The following is a 21,708-nucleotide window of genomic DNA, read 5'->3' on the forward strand; positions in this document are numbered from 1 at the left end:
ATATATTTGTAACATATTTGTCATATGAGAATCCTTTTATTGAACTACCTACCATGGGTTCTGGGTTCTTGACTATCCTTGACTGGTGCAGTTTTGTTATTTTTTTTTCTAGAATCTTACCATGTTGTTACATTCTTACCTCTGTGATCTTTTTATTGCCAACTGGAAGTCATCAATTAAGAAGTATGAGATAGAGGGACACCTGGGTGACTCAGTGGTTGAGCCTCTGCCTTTGGCTCAAGGCATGATCCTGGGGTCCTGAGTTTGAGTCCTGTGTCAGGCTCCCCATGGGGAGCCTGCTTCTCCCCGTGCCTGTGTCTCTGCCTCTCTCTGTGTGTCTCTTATGAATAAATAAATAAAATAAAAATTGCAAAGAAGTATGAGATAGATACCTGAAGTCTTTATATGAAAGTGTTAATTAACTACAGGGTAATTCAGGAGAATGATCATGATTGAGTTTCTTCTCTAAGAACTGCCTCTTTACCTTTTGTTTTCCTCTGTTAATTTTCAGTTATTCTGTATCATATTTGTCATAGAATTACAAATATTCCATATTCACAAACTGCTTTGAATAAGTATATTTTATTTGCAAATTGTCTAAGTTACACTATTTTCACCCAAGAAATAATTATCCCAAGCTAAAAGTGATTTTTTTCTCCCTTGCACTGAAAAACAAACAGAATTTTGGTTATCTTCACATCATATTTGTGTTATACTTTTCCTTGTGCATGTGCTTATTTCCTGTTGTAGTTGATAACATTCAATTTTTTTTCAATATGATTAGCATAATGCTTTATACAAAGAAGGTACTAATAGACATTAATGAATAAATAGATCATCAAACTATAAATAGAATAATTTTGAAATGAATATTGAGAAACAATCTTAAATGTAATGCTTTATTTTTTATTTTTAATTTCTATTAGATTGAAAGATCAGGTGTTCAATGTAGGGGAGCAAGACATCATGAATGTGATATTGCTGAGTTTTGTAATGGAAGCTCATCAGAATGTCCAGTTGATGTGACTATACACAATGGACGTACATGTAAAAACCAATATATGTGTTATGATGGAGGCTGCCAAGATACAGATGCACGTTGTGAGATCATATTTGGAAAAGGTAATATTGTTTTGTAACATCTACATAGTTGGCTCTTTATATTTTTATTAACATTACCAAGACAATTGGCAATTACATGTATAATTATATATATGCAAATTATATTTATGTATATAATTATATGTATGTGTATATATATGTACATATGTATGTATGTGTAACTTAAATTTTATCCAAATATTTATTCTGTTCAACATCTGTATGTATATATGTGTGTAGGGACATATATATGTGTAATTTAAATTCTAGCTATATATTTAAATTCTTTATTCTGTTTCACATCTATATTTTTATTTTTTCAAACTTTGTTAAGGTATAACTGACTTAGAAAGATACATATTTAAGGTGTATGAATTGATGTTTTGATGTTTTGTGAAATAATTGCCACAATCAAGGTAATTAATGTATTAGTTACATATATATATACCAAGAAATGAAATTGCTTGATTATAATATAGTTCATTTTTATTTTTTGAGGAGTCTATATAGTTTTCCATAATGGCTATACCAAGTTCATTCCCAACAACAGTGTACAAAGGTTCCCCTTTCTCCAAACCCTTGTTAGCACTTGTTATTTTTTAACCTTTTGATAATAGCTATCCTAAAAGGTATAAGTTTTGGTTTTGATTTGCATTTTTCTGATGATTAGTGATGTTGAGCACCATTTCATATATCTATCTGATGGTCATTTGTATGTCTTCTTTTGAGAAATGTCTATTCAGAGTTTTAGCTATTTTTAAATCTCATTATTTGTTTTTGCTATTGAGTTATATGACTTATTAGATATTTTGTATCTAATCAGATACATGGTTTACAAATATTTCTCCTATAGATCTCATTTTTCCTCTTGATTGTTTCCTTTATTAAGAATTTTTTTAGTTTTGGGGTGCCTGGGTGGATCAGTCGGTTGAGTGTCTGGCTCTTGGTTTTGGCCAGGTCATGATAAGAATGTGTTTCTCACACAAAAGAAATCTATACTTTTACCCCCCCTACACACACTTTATACTCTTTTAGGTCAGAATTGCTTCTGTTTATATTGTATATTAGTTTAAAAGTGATTTATGTATCATCATCACAGCTTTATATTATTCTATAGTTGTTCATATATTTAGCTTTACCATTGAGATTTACATTTTTTTTTTTGCATTGCTGCTTAGTGTGTTTTCATTTTAACTCCCTTTAGCATCTCTTGAAGGCAGGTTTAGTTGTGATGAACTCATTTTGTGTTTGTCATGAGTTGTGGGACTCAGCCCCATGTTGGCTTCCCTGCTCAGTGGGGAGTAAGCTTGAAAGGTTCTCTCCCTCTGCCCCTCCTCCCTTGCTCTCTGTCTCTAAAAATAATTTTTTTTAAAAAGACGTTTTTTTATGTAGTCCCACTTGTCTATTTTTGCTTTTGTTGCCTGGGCTCTTGTGTCATATCTAAAATATTATTTCCCAGACCAACTTCAAGAACTTTTCCCCTGTTTTCTTCTAGTAGTTTTACACTTTCAGGTCTTTAAGTGTATTCCAACCCTTATTGCCCCCTGCAGCTTTATAGAGATATAATTGACCTATAACATTGTGTCATTTTAAGGTATATGACATGTTGATTTGTTGTGCTTATCTATTGCAAAATGATTACCACCATATGTTAGCTAAAAGCTTCATCATGTCACATAAGTACCATTTCTTTTTGTGGTGAGAACATTTAAAATCTTCTTTCCTGGTAAGTTTCAAGTAAGTAATACAGTATTATTAAGTATAAACATCATATTGTACATTAGATCCCCGAACTTAACTCATCTTATAAGAAGAAATTGGTACCCTTTGACAGACATCTCTCCCTTTCCCTCACCTCCTAGCCTGTGGTAATCACAGGCCACTCTTTGTTTCTATGAGTTCAGCTTTTTAAGGTGATTTCACATATAAGCAATATTATAGAGCATTTTTTCTTTCCTTATCTAGCTTATTTCACTTGTCATAGTGCCCACAAATTTATCCATGTTGGCACAAATAGGAAGATTTCCTTCTTCCTCAAGACTGAATAAAATGTCATTTTATGTAAATACTGCATTTTCTTTACCCATCCATCCATTGACAGACACGTAGACTGTTCCCATATCTTCATATCTTGCTTACTGTGAATAATGCTGACAGAAACAAGCCTTGTAATTTTCAGGGTATGGATCTTTCACTTACTTGGTTAAATGTATTCTTAAGTATTTTATTGATTTTGATGCCAATGAGAATAGTACTGTTATCTTTCTTTTTCAGCTGTTTCTTTGTTAGTGTATAGAAATTCAAATGATTTCTGTGTTGATTTTGTATTCTACAGAGGTACTGAATTTAATAGTTCTAACACACCTTTTTGGTTGGGTCATTAGGACTCTCTATATAAAATTATATTTTCTGCAAGACAGTTTTACTTCTCCCTTTACAATTTGGATGTCTTTTATTATTTTTCTTCCCTGATAGCTCTCACTACAACTCCTAGTACTATGTTGAATAAGAGTGGTGCGATTCCTCATCTTAGAGGAAAAGCTTTCAGCCTTTCACAATTGAGTATGATGGTGGCTATGGATTTATTATATGTGGCCTTTATTGTATTAAGTTATGTTCCTTCTATACTCAATTTGCTGATTATTTTTATCATGAAAGAATGTTGTATTTTGTCAAATGCTTTTTCTGTATTTACTGGGAGGATCTTATGTCTTTCATTCTATTAATGTGGTATATCACAGTTATTGATTTTCATATGTTGAACTATCCTTACATTCCAGAGATGAATACCATTTGATTATGGTGTTCGGTTCTTTTAATTTTGCAGTATTTTATTGAGAATTTTTACTTCTGTATTCATTAGAGCTGTTGGTCTGTAGCTTTCTCTTGTAGTGTTCTTATTTGGTTTTGATATCAAGATAAAGATGACCTCATAAGATGAATTTGGAAATATTCTCTTCTCTTCAGTTTTTGGAAGAGTTTGGGAATGATTGACATTAATTCTTCTTTAAGTGTTTGGCCAGGGATACCATCACCAGGGGTATTATCTGGTTTGGCCTTTTCTGTGTTGGGAGGTTTTTGATTGTTGATTCTATCTCATTACTATCTATTTATTCTGACTTTGTATTTTCTCATGACTTAGTATTGATTGATTATATGTTTCTAGGAGTTTACCCATTTTTTCTAGATTGTCCAATTTGTCAAGCATATAATTGTTCATATAAGTTGCTGATGATACTTTGTATGTTTATGTTATTAGTTATAGTGTCTCTTCTTTAATTTATGTATTTGGGTCTTCTTTTTTTCTTAGTCTAGTTAAATATTTGTCAATTTTGTATGTCTTTTCAAGAAACCAACTCTTACACAGTTAATCTTTTTATTCTTCTTCTTATCCCTATTTATTTCTACTCTGTTCTTTATTTCTTTCCATCTTATAATCTGGGGGCCTGTTTGTTCTTTTGTTTTCTTTTTCCTTGAGGTATACAATTAGGTTATTTATTTGAGACCTTTCTTTTTTTTCTTATAGGGACATGTTTATTGCTATAAACTTCCCTCTTAACTGCTTTGCAGAATCGCATAGATTTTGATATGTTGTTCTTCCATTTTCATTTGTTTCAGGATTTTTTTTTATTTCATCTTTGCTTTCTTTTTTGGCCCACTGGTTGTTTCAGAGCATGTTTTCTAATTTCCACATATTGGTGAGTTGTCCAGATTTCCTTCTATTATTAATTTTAGTTCCATCCCATTGTTTTTGGAAAAGATACTTTGTATGATTTCAGTCTTCTGAAATGTCCTGACTTGTTTTATGACTTATCATTGGATTTATCATGGAGAATGTTCCATGCACACTTGAGAAGAATATGTATTCTACTGCTGCTAAATGGAATATTCTGTATGTGTCTGTTATTTCCATTTGGTGAAAAGTCCAGCTTTTCATTGTTGATTTTCTGTCTAGATATCTATCCATTGTAGAAAGTGGAATATTTAAGTCCCACTGTATTATTGTATTGTTGCCTATTTCTCTCTCTTTGTTAGTATTTGCATATGATATATAGGTACTCCAGTGTTGGGTACATATATATTTATGATCATCATATCTTCTTGATGAATTGACTGCCTTATCATTATATAATGATATTTTATTCCCCTTTTGTTGCCATTCAGCTTAAAGTCCATTTTGTCTGATATATAGCTATCCCCACTTTCTTGTTTTCCACTTGCATGGAAAATCTTATTCCATTCCTTTACATTTGCTTATGTATGTAGTTATAGCTGAAGTGATTCTTATAGGCAGCATATACTTGGGTCTGTTTTTCTACCCATTCATGAAGCACTAATGAATGCACATGAAAAGCACATGAAGCTTTTGATTAGGGAATTCAATTCATTTGCATCTAGAGTGATGATGGATAGGCAAGGACTTACTAATTCCAACTTTCTGTTATATAGTTTCCTTGTTTCTTCCTCTCTTTCTGCCTTCCTTTGTAAATTTATCATTTTTCATAGTGGTATACTTTTGATTCCCTTTTATTTATTATTTTTTGTGAATCTACTGCAGGTTTTTATGATTACCATAAGACTTACATAAAATATATGTATACCAGTTATTTTATGCCAATAATAATATATTTTATTTCAAAACCCTTCCCATTTCTCCCCTTATGTTTTTTTTTTTTTTTTTTTTTTTTTTTTTTTTTTTTTCATAAAGAGAGAGGGGTAGAGACACAGGCAGAGGGAGAAGCAGGCTCCATGCGCCGGGAGCCCGATGTGGGACTCGATCCCGGGTCTCCAGGATCGCGCCCTGGGCCAAAGGCAGGCGCCAAACCGCTGCGCCACCCAGGGATCCCCCCCCTTATGTTTTTGATGTCATAATTACATCTTTTTGTAGTATATATCCGCTAAGAAATTACTGTAACTATTGCTATTTTTAATACTTTTTCCTTTAACCTTTATACTAGAGTTAACACATCACCATATAACAGTTTTAGAGTGTTAAGAATTTACTATATCCTTTCCTTCACAAGAGTGTCATATTTTCGTTTGTGTTCATGTTACTGATTAGCTTTTTTCATTTCAGCCTGATGAACTCCTCTTAGCATTTCTTCTAAGGCAGATTTAGTGTTGATCAGTTCCCTTAGATTTTGTTTATTAGGGAAAGTCTTTATTGTACCTTAATTTCTGAAGGACAACTTTGCTGGGTAATGTATTCTTGGTTACCAGTTTCTTTCTTTCAGAACTTTGACTATATCGTTCCATTGTCCCCTGGCTTGCAAGATCTTTGCTGAGAAATCTACTGACAGCCTTATGGGGGGGGTTCCCCTTTTATGAAACACTATATTTCTTTTACCACTTTCTTTTGTCATTGATTTTAGTTTTATTATAATGTGTCTTTTTATTCTTACCTTGGAGAAGATCATTTTGAATTGAAATTTTGAGGTGATCTATTAACTTTACAAACTTGAACATCCAAACTGCCCCCAGATTTGAGATGTTTTCAGCCATTATTTCTTTAAGTAAGCCTTCTACTCTGGGACTCCAATGATGCATACATTATTTCTCTCAAAGGTGTACAATAAGTCACATAGCCTTCTTTATTCCCTTTCATTCTTTCTCCAATAGTTTCTCTGATTGGATAATTTCAATTGCTCTGTCTCCTAGCTCACTGATTCTTCTGCTTGGTCAGTTTTACTGTTGAACTAGTATATTGAATTCTTCAGTTTAGTTATTGGATTATTCAGCTCCAAATTTCTATTTGGTTCTTTTTATGTCTTCTATTTGTTGAACATCTCATTTTGTTCTTGTATTTTTTTTATTTTATTAAATTGTTTATCTGTATTACGTTCTCTTGTAGCTCTCTGAGCATCTTTAGAATAATTATTTTGGATTATTTGGCAGACAATTCCTGGATCTCCTATTTGTGTGAAACTATTTACTGGAGGTTTACTGTGTTCTTTCAGTGACATCATGTTTCCTTGCTTCTTCATGATCCCTGTAGCCATGTGTAGTTATCTACTCATTTGAAGAAGCAGTCACCTCTTCCAGACTTTATGGACTGACTTTGGTAAGGGAAGACCTTCATCTATGAGAGGGGGCACTCTGAAGTAGGTGGTGACTCTGGGTCTGATCTGGTCTGGTGGTGCAGTGCACCCAGTTTGGGCATGTATTGGTGGCATTGGCTTCCCAGGGTGTAAGGTCTCTGACTTAGGGCATTGGGGTCCATGGCATTGACATTGGCACACACTTGGCTGCAGAGGTTTGTTCCAGGTGCCTGTGTAGGGGTAGGATACAAACTTAGAGTGATGGAGGCCAGAGCAAGCAGCAAGCCAATTATGGGCTCACTAGAATCTGTTATGTCACTGGCTATTGGCATACTCTACTATAGCTGCACCCTCTTGCCCAGGCATACACACTGCATTAGAGGTTGATGACAGTGTCTGGGCCATTTGTCTGCAGATGCATAGTGGAGGGGCTAGTTCCAGATGGGCCTTGAGGCTAATCCATTCAGCCAGTCTATGCCCTTTGAGTGGGGAATTTAATCCATTTAGTTTTAAATTCATTATTAGTAGGTGAGGACTTAACAATTGCCATTTGTTTATTGTGCTCTGTCTGTTTTGCAATTGTATTGTCTCTGTCATTGTTGCCCCTTGTAATTCAATGAGTTTTGGGTAGTAACTTTGATTCTTTCCTATGTTTGGTGTATCTGTTACAGATTTTTTCTTTGTCATCAGCTCAAGGTTTGTATAAAATAACATATTTGTAACCATTTAAGTTGATAACAGCTAACTTCAATTGTGTCCAAAAGAAATCTATACTTTTACTCCCCCTACACACACTTTATACTCTTTTAGGTCAGAATTGCTTCTGTTTATATTGTATATTAGTTTAAAAGTGATTTATGTATCATCATCACAGCTTTATATTATTCTATAGTTGTTCATATATTTAGCTTTACCATTGAGATTTACATTTTTTTTTTTTTTGCATTGCTGCTTAGTGTGTTTTCATTTTAACTCCCTTTAGCATCTCTTGAAGGCAGGTTTAGTTGTGATGAACTCACTTTGTGTTTGTCTGAGAAAGACTTTATTTTTAAAAGGCAATTTTTCTGGATATAGTGTTCTTGGATGGCAGATGTTTTTGGAACTTTAACCATATCATCCACTCCACCCTAGTCTACAAGGTTTCTGCTGAAAAACCACTCATAAAAAATCCACTCATAGTTTTGTGTGGGTTCCATTGTATATAAGTAGTCACTTTTCTCTGTCTCCTTTCAAATTATCTTTTTCTTTGACTTTTGATAATTTGATAATAATATGAATCTGCTTAGTTTTATCCTGGTTGATTCTATTTTGGATGCTTTGACTTTTGGGAACCTAGATATCTATTTGTTTTCCAAGATTTTGTAGTTTTTCAGCTATCATTTCCCTAAATAAGCTTTCTGCTTATTTTTTTAAAGTGGCTGTAAAAATGCATATATTGATCATATGTAGATGTTTTATAATCCTGTGGACTTTCACTCTTTTTCATCACTCCCCCCCCCCCCAGTCTGGATATGTCTCTTCAAATTTGCCTACTATTTCTTCTGTTTGCTTGATTCTGTTGTTGAAGTTCTCTATTGCATTTTTGTTTTATGCTTATTTTCGTTTTTACTTTTACTATTTAATTTTAGTGTAGTTAACATACAGTGTTATATTAGTTTCAGGTGTACAATACAGTGATTAAACAATTCCATACATCACCCAGTGCTCATCATGACAAATGCACTACTTAATTCCCCTCACCTATTTCACCCATTCCTCTAGTCACCTCCCCTATAGTAACCACCAGTTTGTTCTCTATAATTAAGAAGCTGTTTCTTGACTTGCCTCTCCATTCTGTTTCCCTTTGCTCATTTGTTTTGTTTCTTAAATTCCATATAAGTGAAATTATATAGAATATGTCTTTTTCTGACTGAGTTATAACATTATAATAACTTGCTTTATCTATGCTGTGCAAATGGCAAGATTCATTCTTTTTTTATGGCTGAATTTTATACTTCTTTATCAATTGATGACACTTGGGATGGTTCCATATCTTGGCTATTGTAAATAATGCTGCTATAAACATAAGGGTGCATGTATGCTTTTAAATTAGTGTTTTTGTATTATTTGGGTAGATACCCAATAGTGTGATTGCTGGATCCTAAGGTAGTTCTATTTTAACTTTTTCAGGAATCTTTAAAAAATTTATTTAATTTATTTATTCATGAGAGAGAGAGAGAGAGGCAAAGACAGATGGAGAAGCAGGGTCCCTGCAGGGATCCTGATGTGGGACTCAATTCCAGGACCCTGGGATCATGACCTGAGCCAAAGGCAGATGCTCAACCACTGAGGCACCCAGGTGCCCCTTTCAGGAAACTTTATATAGTTTTCCATAGTGATTGCATTCCCATCAACAGTGTACAAGAGTTCCTTTTTCTCCATGTCCTCACCAACTCGTGTTGGTAAGTTTAGCCTTTCTGACAGGTGTGAAGTGTTATCTCATTGTAGTTTTGATTTTCATTTCCCTCATGATGAGTGATGCTGAGCATCTTTCCATGTGTCTCTTGGCCCTCTGCATGTCTTTTTTGGAGACATATGTTTATGCCTTCTGCCCATTTTTATATTGGATTATTTGGTTTTTTTGGGTGTTGAGTTGGTTAGGTTCTTTATATATTTTGGATACTAACCCTTTATCAGATATTTGCAAATGCCTTCCCCCATTCAGTAGGTTGCCTTTTAGTTTTGTTGATTATTTCCTTCATTGTGCAGAAGATTTTTATTTTGATGTAGTCCCAGTAGTTTATATTTTATTTTATTTCTCTTACCTCTGGTGACATATCTAGAAAAATATTGCCACAGCTGATGTCAGAGACATTACTGCCTGAGCTCTCTTGGAGGATTTTTATGGCTTCAGTTCTTGCATTTTAGGTCTTTAATCTGTTTTGAGTTTATTTTTGTATGTGGTATAAGAAAGAGGTCCAGTTTCATTCTTTTGCATGTAGCTGTTCATTATTCCAAACACCATTTGTCTTTTCCTCATTACATATTCTTTCCTGTTTTATCAAAGGTTATCTGACCATGTAATTTTGGGTTTATTTCTGGGCTCCCTATTCTGTTCTTTTGATTTATGTGTCTGTTTTGTGCTAGTACCATACTGTTTTGATTACTGCAGCTTTGTGATATAATCTGAAATATGGAATTGTTATACCTCCAGCTTTGTTTTTTTCTATTTTAAGATTATTTTGGCTGTTTGGATCTTTTGTGGTTCCATACAAATTTTAGGATTTTTTGTTCTAGGTCTATGAAAAATGCTGTTGGTATTTTGATGGGGATCGCATCAAATGTGTAGATTGCTTTGGATAGTATAGCCATTTTAATAATATTCATTCTTGCAGTCCATGTGCATGGAATGTCTTTCTTTCTGCTGTTTTCAATATATTTCATTAGTGTTTTATAGTTTTCAGAGTACAGATCTTTCACCTGTTTAGTTAGGTTTATTTCTAAGTATCTTATTATTTTTGATGCAATTGTAAATGGGATTGTTTTCTTAATTTCTCTTTCTGCTATTTCATTATTAGTGTATAGAAATTCAACAGATTTCTACAGATTTATTTTGTATTCTGCAACTTTGCTGAATTCATTTAGCAATTCTAGTAATTTTTTAGTGGAGTCCTGCAGGTTTTCTAGATCTAGTATTGTCATCTGAAAATAGTGAAAATTTTACTTCCTCCTTACCAATTTAAATGCCTTTTATTTCTTTTGTTATCTGATTGTTTTGGCTAGGTCTTCCAGTGCCATGTTGAATAAAAGTGGTGAGTGGGTATTCTTGTTGTTCCATATTGAGGATGATGTTCACTGTGTGTTCATATATGGCTTTTATTATGTTGAGGTATATCCCTCTAAACCTATTTTATGGAGTATTTTTTATCATGAATGGATGTTGCATTTTCCAAATGATTCTACATCTATAGAAATGATCATATGATTTTTATTCTTTCTCTTATTGATGTGATGTATTATGTTGATGGATTTTGTGAATATGGAACCACTTTTGCATCCTGGGGCTAAATTCCACTTAATTATAGTGAATGATTTTTTCAGTGTATTTTTGGATTCAGTTTGGTAGTGTTTTCTTGAGGATTTTTGCACCTGTGTTCTTCAGACATATTGGACTGTAATTCCTTTTTCAATGGTGACTTTATCTGGTTTTGGTATTGAGGTGATATTGGCCTCAAAGAATGAATTTTGAAATTTTCCTCCTATTTTTAGAATAGTTTGAGGAAATATATAAAGTCTTCTTTAAATATTTGGTAGAATTTGCCTATGAAGCTCACTTGTCCTGGAATTTGGTTAAAAGGTGTTTATATTTTTGTGTTGTTGTTTTTTTAAAATTACTGAATCAATCTTCTGCTTGTTTATCAGTCTGTTCAAATTTTCTATTCTTGCTTCAGTTTTGGCAGGTTGTATATTTCTAGGAATTTATTCATTTCTTCTAGGCTGTCTACTTGTTGGCATATAGTTTTTCATAATCTCATAATTATATTTCTGTGGTGTTAGCTGTTATTTCTCCTTTTTCATTTGTGATTTTGTTTATTTTAGTTTTCTCTCTCTCTTTCTCTCTCTTTCTTTAATGAGTCTGGCTGGAGGTTTATCAATTTTATTGATCTTTTCAAAGAACCAGCTCCTCGTTTCAAGAAATAATAGCTGAAACTTCCCTTATCTGGGGAAGGAAACAGTTATCTAGAAACAGGAGGCACAAAGATCCACCAACAAAATCAAAGACAGAAGGTCCACAGCAAGACACATAGTAACCAAAATGGCAAAAAGTAGTGATAAAGAAGTGTTAAAAGCAGCAAGAAAATAGAAAACAGTAACATATGAAGCTTTGTAAGACTGTAGGCCCTTTTTTTCCAGCAAAAACTTTGCAAGCCAGTGGCATGATATAATCAAGATGCTGATAGGGAAAAATCTAGTCAAGAATACTCTATCCAGGGGCACTCTACTCCCTGGGAGAGTCTGCTTGAGATTCTCTCTCTCCCTCTCCTTTTGCCCCTCCCCTCTAAGATAAATAAATCTTAAGAAAAAGAATACTCTATCCAGCAATGCTATCATTCAGAATTGAAGGAGATATAAAGAGTTTCTGAGACAAACAAAATCTAAAGGATTTCATGACCACTAAACCAGCCTTACAAGAAATATTAAAAGGAACTCTTTGAGTGGAAAGAAGAGTGTGAATGAGAGTGTGTAAAGTCAAAAACATAAAAGAAGTAAAAAGTGTTTTTGTAAAAAATCAGTCAAGGGATTCATAAAATAAAAGAGTGTAAAGTATGACCCTATATACTTAACATATGGAGGCGGGGAGAGGAGTAAAGAATGGGTTTGAACATAAGTGACCATTAACTTAATAAAGACTGCTATAGGCAGATGTTATATACAAATCAAAAACTAATAGATATGCAAAAAATAAAGACAAAGGCTTCCAAGTATATTACTGAAGAAAATAATCAAACCACAAAAGAGAAAAAGAAGAAAGGATCATAGAAAAACTACAAAAATAACCACTAAACAAGGAAAAAAATGGCAATAAATATGTATTTATCAGTAATTACTTTGAACGTAAATGGACTAAATGCTCCAATCAAAAGACATAGAATGTCAGAATGGATAAAAAAGCAAGACCCATCTATATGCTGCCTACAGGAGAGTCAGTTTAGACCTAAGGACACCTGCAGATTGAAAGTAAGAGGATGGAGAAACATTTATCATGAAAATGGATGTCAAAAGAAAGTTAGAATAGTGATAGTTATATCAGACAAAGTAAACCTTGTTCTTGTATTGTTTTAGTCCTGCTTTGGTATCAGAGTAGTACTGGCCTCACAGATTTTGAATGTGTTCCCTCTATTCCATTATTTGTAGGAGTTTAATAAAGATTGTCATTAATTTTTTTTTTTTAATGTTTAAGGGGGTTTGCCAATGAAGCCATGTGCCTTGGGTTTTTCTGTGCTGGGAGAGTTTTGATTCCTAATTCAACTTTCATTCTTATTATTGTTTTAGGAAGATTTCCTGCTTCTTAGATTCAAGATTCATGATTCAGTCTTTGTAACTTGTGTGTTTTTAAAAATTACCTGTTTTTTCGGGGATCCCTGGGTGGTGCAGCGGTTTGGCGCCTGCCTTTGGCCCAGGGCGCGATCCTGGAGACCCGGGATCGAATCCCACGTCGGGCTCCCGGTGCATGGAGCCTGCTTCTCCCTCTGCCTGTGTCTCTGCCTCTCTCTCTCTCTCTGTGACTATCATAAATAAATAAAAATTAAAAAAAAATAAAAATAAAAATTACCTGTTTTTTCTTTTGTTATCTGATTTGTTAGTATATAAATTGTTTCTAATAATCTATCACATTATGTATTTCTGTGGTTATCTGTTGTATTGTTAACTTTTCCATTTCTCATTTTGGCTTTCGAGGTGTTTTTTTGTTGTTGTTGTTAAGGTAGTTAAAGCATTGCCAATTTTGTTTACTTTTTGGAAAAACTAGTCATGACTTTCAATGTTATGTTACTGTATTCTAGTCTCTATTTTATTTATTTCTGATTTTTCTTTGTTATTTCCTTCCTCTACTAAATTTCAGCCAAGTTTCTTCTTTTTCTACATCCTTATGGTATAAGGTTGTTTGTTTAAACTTTTGTCTTAAAAGATTTTATACATTATTTGAGTGAGTGAGAGAGGGCATGGTCATGAGTGGAGGGAGGGGCAGAGGGAGAAGCAGATTCCACACTGAGTCTGGAACCCAACTTGGGGCTCAATTCCAGGACTTTGAGATCATGACTTGATCCAAAATCAAGAGTCCTATACTTCACTGACTAAGCATTTGTAGCATAAATTTGACTCTAACATCTTTTGCTTCATCCCATATGTTTTGAAATATTGTGTTTTCTTTTTCTTTTGTATTGAGATGTATTTTGATTTGCCTTTTTAATTTGACCAACTGCTTATCCAGTAATGTGTTGCTTAATATTCAGTATTTACATTATAGGTTTTCCAGTTATGTTTTATTTTTGCTTTTTAGGTTTTTGTACCATTGTGATTGGAAAATATACTTAGTATGATTTCAGTCTTCTTAATTTTGTAATATTAGTTGTTTCTTTTTAACATGATTTAACCAGGATTCTTCTGTGTGTACTTGAAAAAAATGTGTATTCTGTTTTTCTTAGATAGAATATTTTATGTATAAACTTCATGTATTCTGAAGTATGCTTCAAGTAAAAAATGTTTGTGTAGAAAAAATTACTTTAACTGAGAGTACTTGTTTAAAATAAAGCATATCAGAGGCAAAGTGGGCAGGGGATGGGTAAAATAGGTGGAGGAGGTTAAGAGTACACTTATCATGATGAACACTGAGTAATTATGCTTAGAATTGCTGAATCACTAAATTGTACATCTGGAACTAATACAATACTATATGTTAACTATTCTGGAATTAAAATTAAAAATTTAATAAAATTAAAAAGTACGTGAAACCTACACCTAACCGAGCTAGAAAAGAAAACAACATAGAGTACCTGAGTGGCACAGTTGATTAAACATCTGACTTCAGCTCAGGCCATGATCTTGAGGTCCTGGGATCAAGCCTTGCATTGGGCTCCTCACTCAGTGGGTAGTCTACTCGTCCCTCTGCTGCTTCCCCTACTTGTACTCTCTTTCTCTCAAATAAATGCATAAAATCTTAAAAAAAAAAAGAACAACAAACAAAACCTACAACCAATACAAGGAAGGAAAATAAAGATTTGACCCTTTTTTCAAATTCTCAATTGTCTTGTTTAACTTTCTCCATGACACTTATCATCACATGACTCATTTATTGTCTATCTCCCTCACTAGTTACTAGTAAACAGTAACATATATCTTATGTCCATTGCTTTATCTCCGACACATAGAATATGGCACAAAATAGTTGCTCAATCAATTTTGTTGAATAAATGAATAGCAAAGGCTTGTTTTACAACTGTATTTTGCTTTTATAAGCAGCTCACATATCTGGCTGTATGGTGAGGACTTGAATATTGTAACAGCAAATTTTATCCATATTAATAGAATGCCTGAAGAAAAGGGGATTAAATGATAGGTTTGTTTTGTAGACATAATGAAAAAGACAAGAGATACTTTTTAGAGCTGGATCATTGAATTTCATCATTGTCAAGTCTCCAGACTGTCTTCCCCATCATTCTCTTGATTTTTTCCTTCATGATGTCCAGGTGGTATTTTTCTTCTATTGGCTATGTAAAGATGGGACTCATCCTTGTTATTAATAAATGAACATGGTTAATGGTGAAAGATACTGATGAATCTCATTCTGTTATTCCAAGTTGGACTTTAGCCACTTTGTGGAGAAATGTTTCAAATCTGTCTGTTGTATGTAACTGGGCTGGGAGAAGGTCAATGATAGGGAAAATGGGCTTATATATTTCTACCTATCTCTTTTTCAAGAAAGAACAGTCTTTTCCAGAAGTCCCCAGCAGAATTTTCCTCAGGTTCCACTGGCCATGATTATGCCACATGCCCATGATCTGGTTGCAAAAAGGAATTGGGAAATGTAATATATGGCATTTTTTCTTCTTTCTGGTAGGTGTTGGTTTCTTCTAGCAAGAAGTAGGATGTAAGAATATTTTAGGTAGGTACATGAGTTATGAAAGTTATTTATTGTGAAAGAAAAAAACAAATAGTGCCAGCATGGCGTAAAGGGAAACTGATTCTTTTTTTTTTTTTAATTTTATTTATTTATGATAGTCATACAGAGAGAAAGAGAGAGGCAGAGACACAGGCGGAGGGAGAAGCAGGCTCCATGCGCCGGGAGCCTGATGTGGGATTCGATCCCGGGTCTCCAGGATCGCGCCCTGGGCCAAAGGCAGGCGCCAAACCGCTGCGCCACCCAGGGATCCCGGGAAACTGATTCTTGAAGTCTGTGTCAAGGACGCATAATGGAATTGCAGAGATTGTGGCAATCTGGAGAAAGTATATCATGTCTAAGGAGGGCAAATGAATCTCAGTTCACCCTAAATTATGAAACTGAGCTGCCCACCATGAATACAATACTGCATGATATACAAAACTAGGAAGATGTGCAAAACACCAATGATAAAGATAAAAACAAGTTATATGAACAAGTGGTTATGTCTTATGCCACCTACCACCAGCTGCATCTCTAACCCTTCCTCAGTGCATATGTATGGCTTTAACAGGAGTTTCCTATAACCAGTTGCCAGAAGGAGAAAAAACTGAGGTCTGATACAGATGGTTCTGTCCAGTATTTTGACATCAATTGGAAATAGGTGCTTTCTGGTTATTACAATCAGGAGTGTCTAAAAACCAGCAATCTAGGAAACTTTCTCTAGAAAATCTAGAATTTTTTTAGATTCTAGAAAATCTAGAATTTCTAGGAAAATTCTCTTATTGTGCAGAATTCTAGGCAGTATGTCTGGTTTTCTACTTTGTCTGAAAAGAGATGTCCAGAGGTACAGTTCCATTAATCTTGATATTTGACAGTAGCTAATGATGTGCAATTAATTAGGAATTGGAAAAATAAGATTGAAAAATTGGTGACAGGGAGTTCTAGAGAAGTTATATGTGGTTGTGCTTCTCAGAATAAGCATGTAAAGCTCACCAAAGGGCATTACACATAGAGAAGGCTCTCAACAATAATATTAACAAGGTAATCTGTCTTGTGGATGTTAGTCAGTCTCTTTCTCCAGATACCCTATCTTTCATAGTGAACCCGCATACATAGAATTCATGGCTACAGGGATAGAGACAGTGAATAGTTTCAAAAATAGGAACTTCCCTAATCGAGATGATCTGAGTATCTTTGTTGCTAAGTTAACAACCGGTAAACAGTAATGAGACAGAAGTCAGCTTCTGATAAAGCACAATGCCTTGACAGACTGGCCAGCCACTGTGCCAGTATGATGACATTAGATCCTTCTAGATATTTAGAGGGTAGAAATTTGTTCTCACTAGAATATAGACAGATTTGGATATGGATTTATCTTTTTATCTTTTTCATGTAGAGAGAACTTAATAGATCTTAAGTGTATATTTTAATGAGTTGAAAGATGCACATATTCATATAATCTTTACCCTAATTAATTAAAAGGCAGAAATTTTCCATCTACTCAGTATGTTTCTTTGTACCTCTTTTTAGCTGATCACTTGAATACAACACTTGTTATCTTTCCCATTATCATAGATTATTTTTACCTGTTATTGAACTTTATATAATAAATATATAAATTATATAGTATTATATAGTATTATAAATATAGTATATAGTATTATATATAGTATTATATTTAAATTATTATATATTATATTATTATATTAATATATAATATTTATATTATATATTATATATAATTATATTAATATATGCTAAATTTATTATATAAATTATATATAGTATATTATATATATAGTATTATATATAAATTATATAGTATTTAATAAATTAAATAGTATTTAATTGTGTGAGTGTACCAAAAATAGTTTTATATTCTCATGTATGTGGACATTTGTATTATTTCCATTTTTTTCTGTCATGAATAACAGTGCTATGAACCTTTATATATAAATCTTTTTAAAATACATATTTCTGTTTGAATAAAGATTTAGGGAAGAAACTGCTGTCTTAGAGCAGCTGTATATTTAATTTTATTAGAAACCTGTGCAGTTTTCTAAAGCTGTTGTACTACATTGTACTCTATTAGCCACATAAGAATTTTAGTTACTCCATCTCCTTGGTGACATTCTGTGCTGTTAGTCTTCTTAATTTTAGTCACTGAAATGACTGAAGAACATATTAAAGAAATATTAAAGAACGAGAACATATTAAAATATAAACATTATGAATATTTTCCCAGTATGAGGCTTCCCCCTTCACTTTTTCATGGTGATATTTGATAAGAAAATCTTAATTCTGACGATCAGTTTATCAAATATTTTTCTTTTATACTTATTTTAAAAAATTGTGCCTACTCCAGGGTCATGCACATTATTTTTCTATTTTTTCACTAAAATGTTTTGATTTAACTTTTCTTTTAAATTGAATTGATTTTTTGTATATGGTGTGAGATAGGATTGAGATTAATTTCCCCCCATACTATCATCATTTCTTGAAAAGATTTTCTCATTCAGTTGATTTGATATCTTTGTTAAAAATCAATTGATAATGTAAGATAGTTCCATTTCTGGATTCTCTTCTGCTTCATTTATCTATTTGTCTATATCCCTATGCTTTTGATTACCATAGCTTATTGTAAGCCTTAAAATCAGGTAATGTAAATTATTCAACTTTGTTTATTTTTTTCAATATTGCTTTGGATTTTCTGAGTCCTTTTCATCTCCATTTAAACTTTAACATTAATTGCTAATTATAAAAAAATTCTTGCTAATTTCTAAAAAAAGTTGCCAACTTGGATTTTAATTGAGATTGTATTGAATTTATAGATGAATTCTGGATTGACAACAATGTAGTGTTTTACAAACCATGAATATGCTTTTTAAGAAGTGTTTTTTTAGTTTCTAGTGAACATGTTTTTTATACCTTTATTTTATATTTTTCCTAACTATATTTTGGGTTTTAGCACGATTGTAAAAAGTGTTATTTTTATGATACTTGGTTTTCCAGCTGTTTGTTGCTAATAAGTAGAAATATAATTTATTTCTTTTTGTACCTTGATATTTTATCTGTGATTTGAGTAGTGAAATAAAATGATGCCTACTAGATATAGAGAAGTCTTATTCTAACTGGATACCAGAGAACATAGAACTGTACTGATAAAGGTATAGAATTGTTAGACGAGAAAAATGTTACATAATAAGAATTCAGAGTACTTGCTCAGAATGAGTCATCATAAGAAAAATTTAGCAGCACATTGTGTATATGTGCCTGGTAACTAAACAAATGTTCAGGGATTTCAGTTATTCTCTGTACAAATGCTGACAATGATGAACCAAGAAGATATGAAACTTACTGCTAGAAGCATAATGATTGTATATTTTCTGTCTAAAAAGTTACCTTTCACGGAGATCATTGGAATTTGTTAATGGTCTGCAGTATCTAGATTACTAGTTCTTCTGGTGGTTTTTGTTGACTTCCTTGGATTTTATGCACATGCGCACGCACACACACACACACACACACACATCTTCTGAAAATAATGTCTTTTTAAAAAATTTTTCAGGGATCCCTGGGTGGCGCAGCGGTTTAGCGCCTGCCTTTGGCCTGGGGCGCGATCCTGGAGACCCGGGATCGAATCTCACGTCAGGCTCCCGGTGCATGGAGCCTGCTTCTCCCTCTGACTATGTCTCTGCCTCTCTCTCTCTCTCTCTCACTGTGTGCCTATCATAAATAAATAAAAATTTAAAAAAAAAATTTTTCAGCATGTATACCGTATACTTCTTTTTCTTTCCTCATTCCACTGTATAGTGTCAATGTTGAATAAAAGTAAGGAATAATAAAAAAATCCATGTGTTTTTGTGATTTTAGATGGAAAGCATTCAATATTATACTTACTTAATAAGTATAATGTTACTTATATGATATTAGCCATAAGTTTTTCCTGAATGTTCTTTATAAGGTTGAGGTAATTCCCTTCTATTTCTAGTTGTTCCATAAATGTTCAATTTTTTCAAATACTTTTTTCATATTTTTGAGATGACTATATTTTCTAATAATCTGCTAATATGGCAGATTATATTTATTGATTTTGCAGGTGGTAAAAATACCATTTCTGGAATAAAACCTATTTATTATATATTATTTTTTGTATTCTGGATCTGATTCATTTTACTAAAGACTTTTGCTTGTTGAGGTATATTAGTTATAATCTTTTTTGTAAATGTTTTTGTCAGATTTTAGTGTGAGAATTATGTTATACTTAAGATGAGTATAAAATGTTCTCTTCTATTTTTGTTTTTTCCTTAAAGATTTTATTTATGTATGTGAGAGAGAGAGAATGTGTGAGTGAGGGGAGGAGCAGCAGGGGAGGGAGAGGGACAAGTGGACTCTGTGCTGAGCACGGAGCCTGATGTGGGGCTCCATTGCAGGACCCAGAGATCATGACCTGAGCCAAAACCAACAGTTGATGCTTAAGCCATTGAGACACCCAGGTGCCCGATTCCCTTCTATTTTCTGAGAATATTATTTCTTCATTAAATATTTGATAACACATCCCTCACTGTTTCCCCCCTCAACAACAATAATTTGGCATTCATCCATAGACTTTTGTGAGAGAGGCTTTGTGGAAGCTATGTGATCCAGCACCATATGCCAAGAGACTTGGAAGGAGTCCCACTCACCTGTGCATTGGATAATAGGCACATAAAGCCCAGCTGTGGACTCTGCTATGGACTCTGCAGTGGCTTGGAAAATACTATATTAGACACCCACTGATGAGAGAGAGCCTTTGTGGAAGTCCAGTTTTCCAGAAGAGAAGTTCACATCTTTGGAGCAAAAAAATATATGAGTTTGGATGCATTTGGAGGGTTTTAGTGCTACACATGGGAAGGCAAAAGGAAGTCTGTCAGCACTCAGCCTGGTACATTACAGTATTGAGAGAAGTCCTGTAAGCTTAAGAATTCTGCCACAAAAGGGAGCAAGAAGATGGAGCAGATCTAGCCAGAGAGTTACTAAAGCTCCCACCCACCTTTGTTCTAGTTGTCTCTAGGTGACCCCATTAAGTTGATTTCTCCAGTAAATCTTTCTGTTCAGTTATTCTCTTTTTTTCTTCTTCGCTGCATAGCTGTAAGTTCTTAAATGATATTCTTGAGCCCTTGCAGGGCTATTTTCATTTGTATATAGCTGCCTCCTTATTTCTTGGTGAGGGGATGAAAGTTAGCATCTCCTACTGTGCAATCTGGCTGATCTTATTCTTCCTCAGTAGAATTTTTTAAATGGAAGAGAAGTAAATGTGTGTCCTTAGTAAATGTGTATGATCTTCCTAGTTCATTTCTTGAGAAAATGTATAGGATAATCTTAAAAAGAGAAATGAAGGCTTCAGAAATTCCTTACCATAGATTATTTTCTGAACATTAGTATCCATAAGAAGTCAATTCATTTAATTAATATTTGGCCCCAAACTCCCAGACTCAAAATCTGTCATACATTTTCAGATACAGTATAGATGGTGCTCCTTTGTCTTTGGCCCCTAGAAAATGCTTAAGCCATTGAGCCACCCAGGTGCCCCATTCCCGTCTATTTTCTGAGAATATTATTTTTTCATTAAGTATTTGATAACATGTCTCTCACTGTTTTCCCCTTCAACAACAATAATTTGGCATTATTCTTTGTAATAATTTGGTACACTTGTTGAAATGACAGATACAAGAACTGTGGCTATTGATAGTACTTGTGATAGTACTTATGCATATCTGAGGTAAAATGAAGTTAGGAACAAAGAAATGGTGCTATGGTAGAATCTATAAAGGTGAGAATAAGATCAATAGAAAGTTTCAGGAATTATGATGGCAACAAGTATTCAAAATGGTCATTCAGTTTATCTTAGTGTGTGTGATCTCATTAATGGTAATGGATTGCTTATAAAGT

At 33.5% G+C, this 21,708-nt stretch overlaps 1 protein-coding gene across 1 annotated transcript in view; it reads left to right on the forward strand.

Moving 5' to 3' along the window:
• Window positions 1-21,708, forward strand: part of ADAM32 (ADAM metallopeptidase domain 32) — a 190,698-nt gene that overhangs the window by 98,490 nt on the left and 70,500 nt on the right. The window contains exon 15 of the mRNA XM_041751039.1: window positions 927-1,122. Coding sequence (XP_041606973.1) covers window positions 927-1,122 — 196 coding nt within the window. The remainder of the gene's footprint in view (window positions 1-926; window positions 1,123-21,708) is intronic.

Source organism: Vulpes lagopus, chromosome 4 (genome assembly GCF_018345385.1).
Source record: "Vulpes lagopus strain Blue_001 chromosome 4, ASM1834538v1, whole genome shotgun sequence".
Taxonomy (NCBI): domain Eukaryota; kingdom Metazoa; phylum Chordata; class Mammalia; order Carnivora; family Canidae; genus Vulpes; species Vulpes lagopus.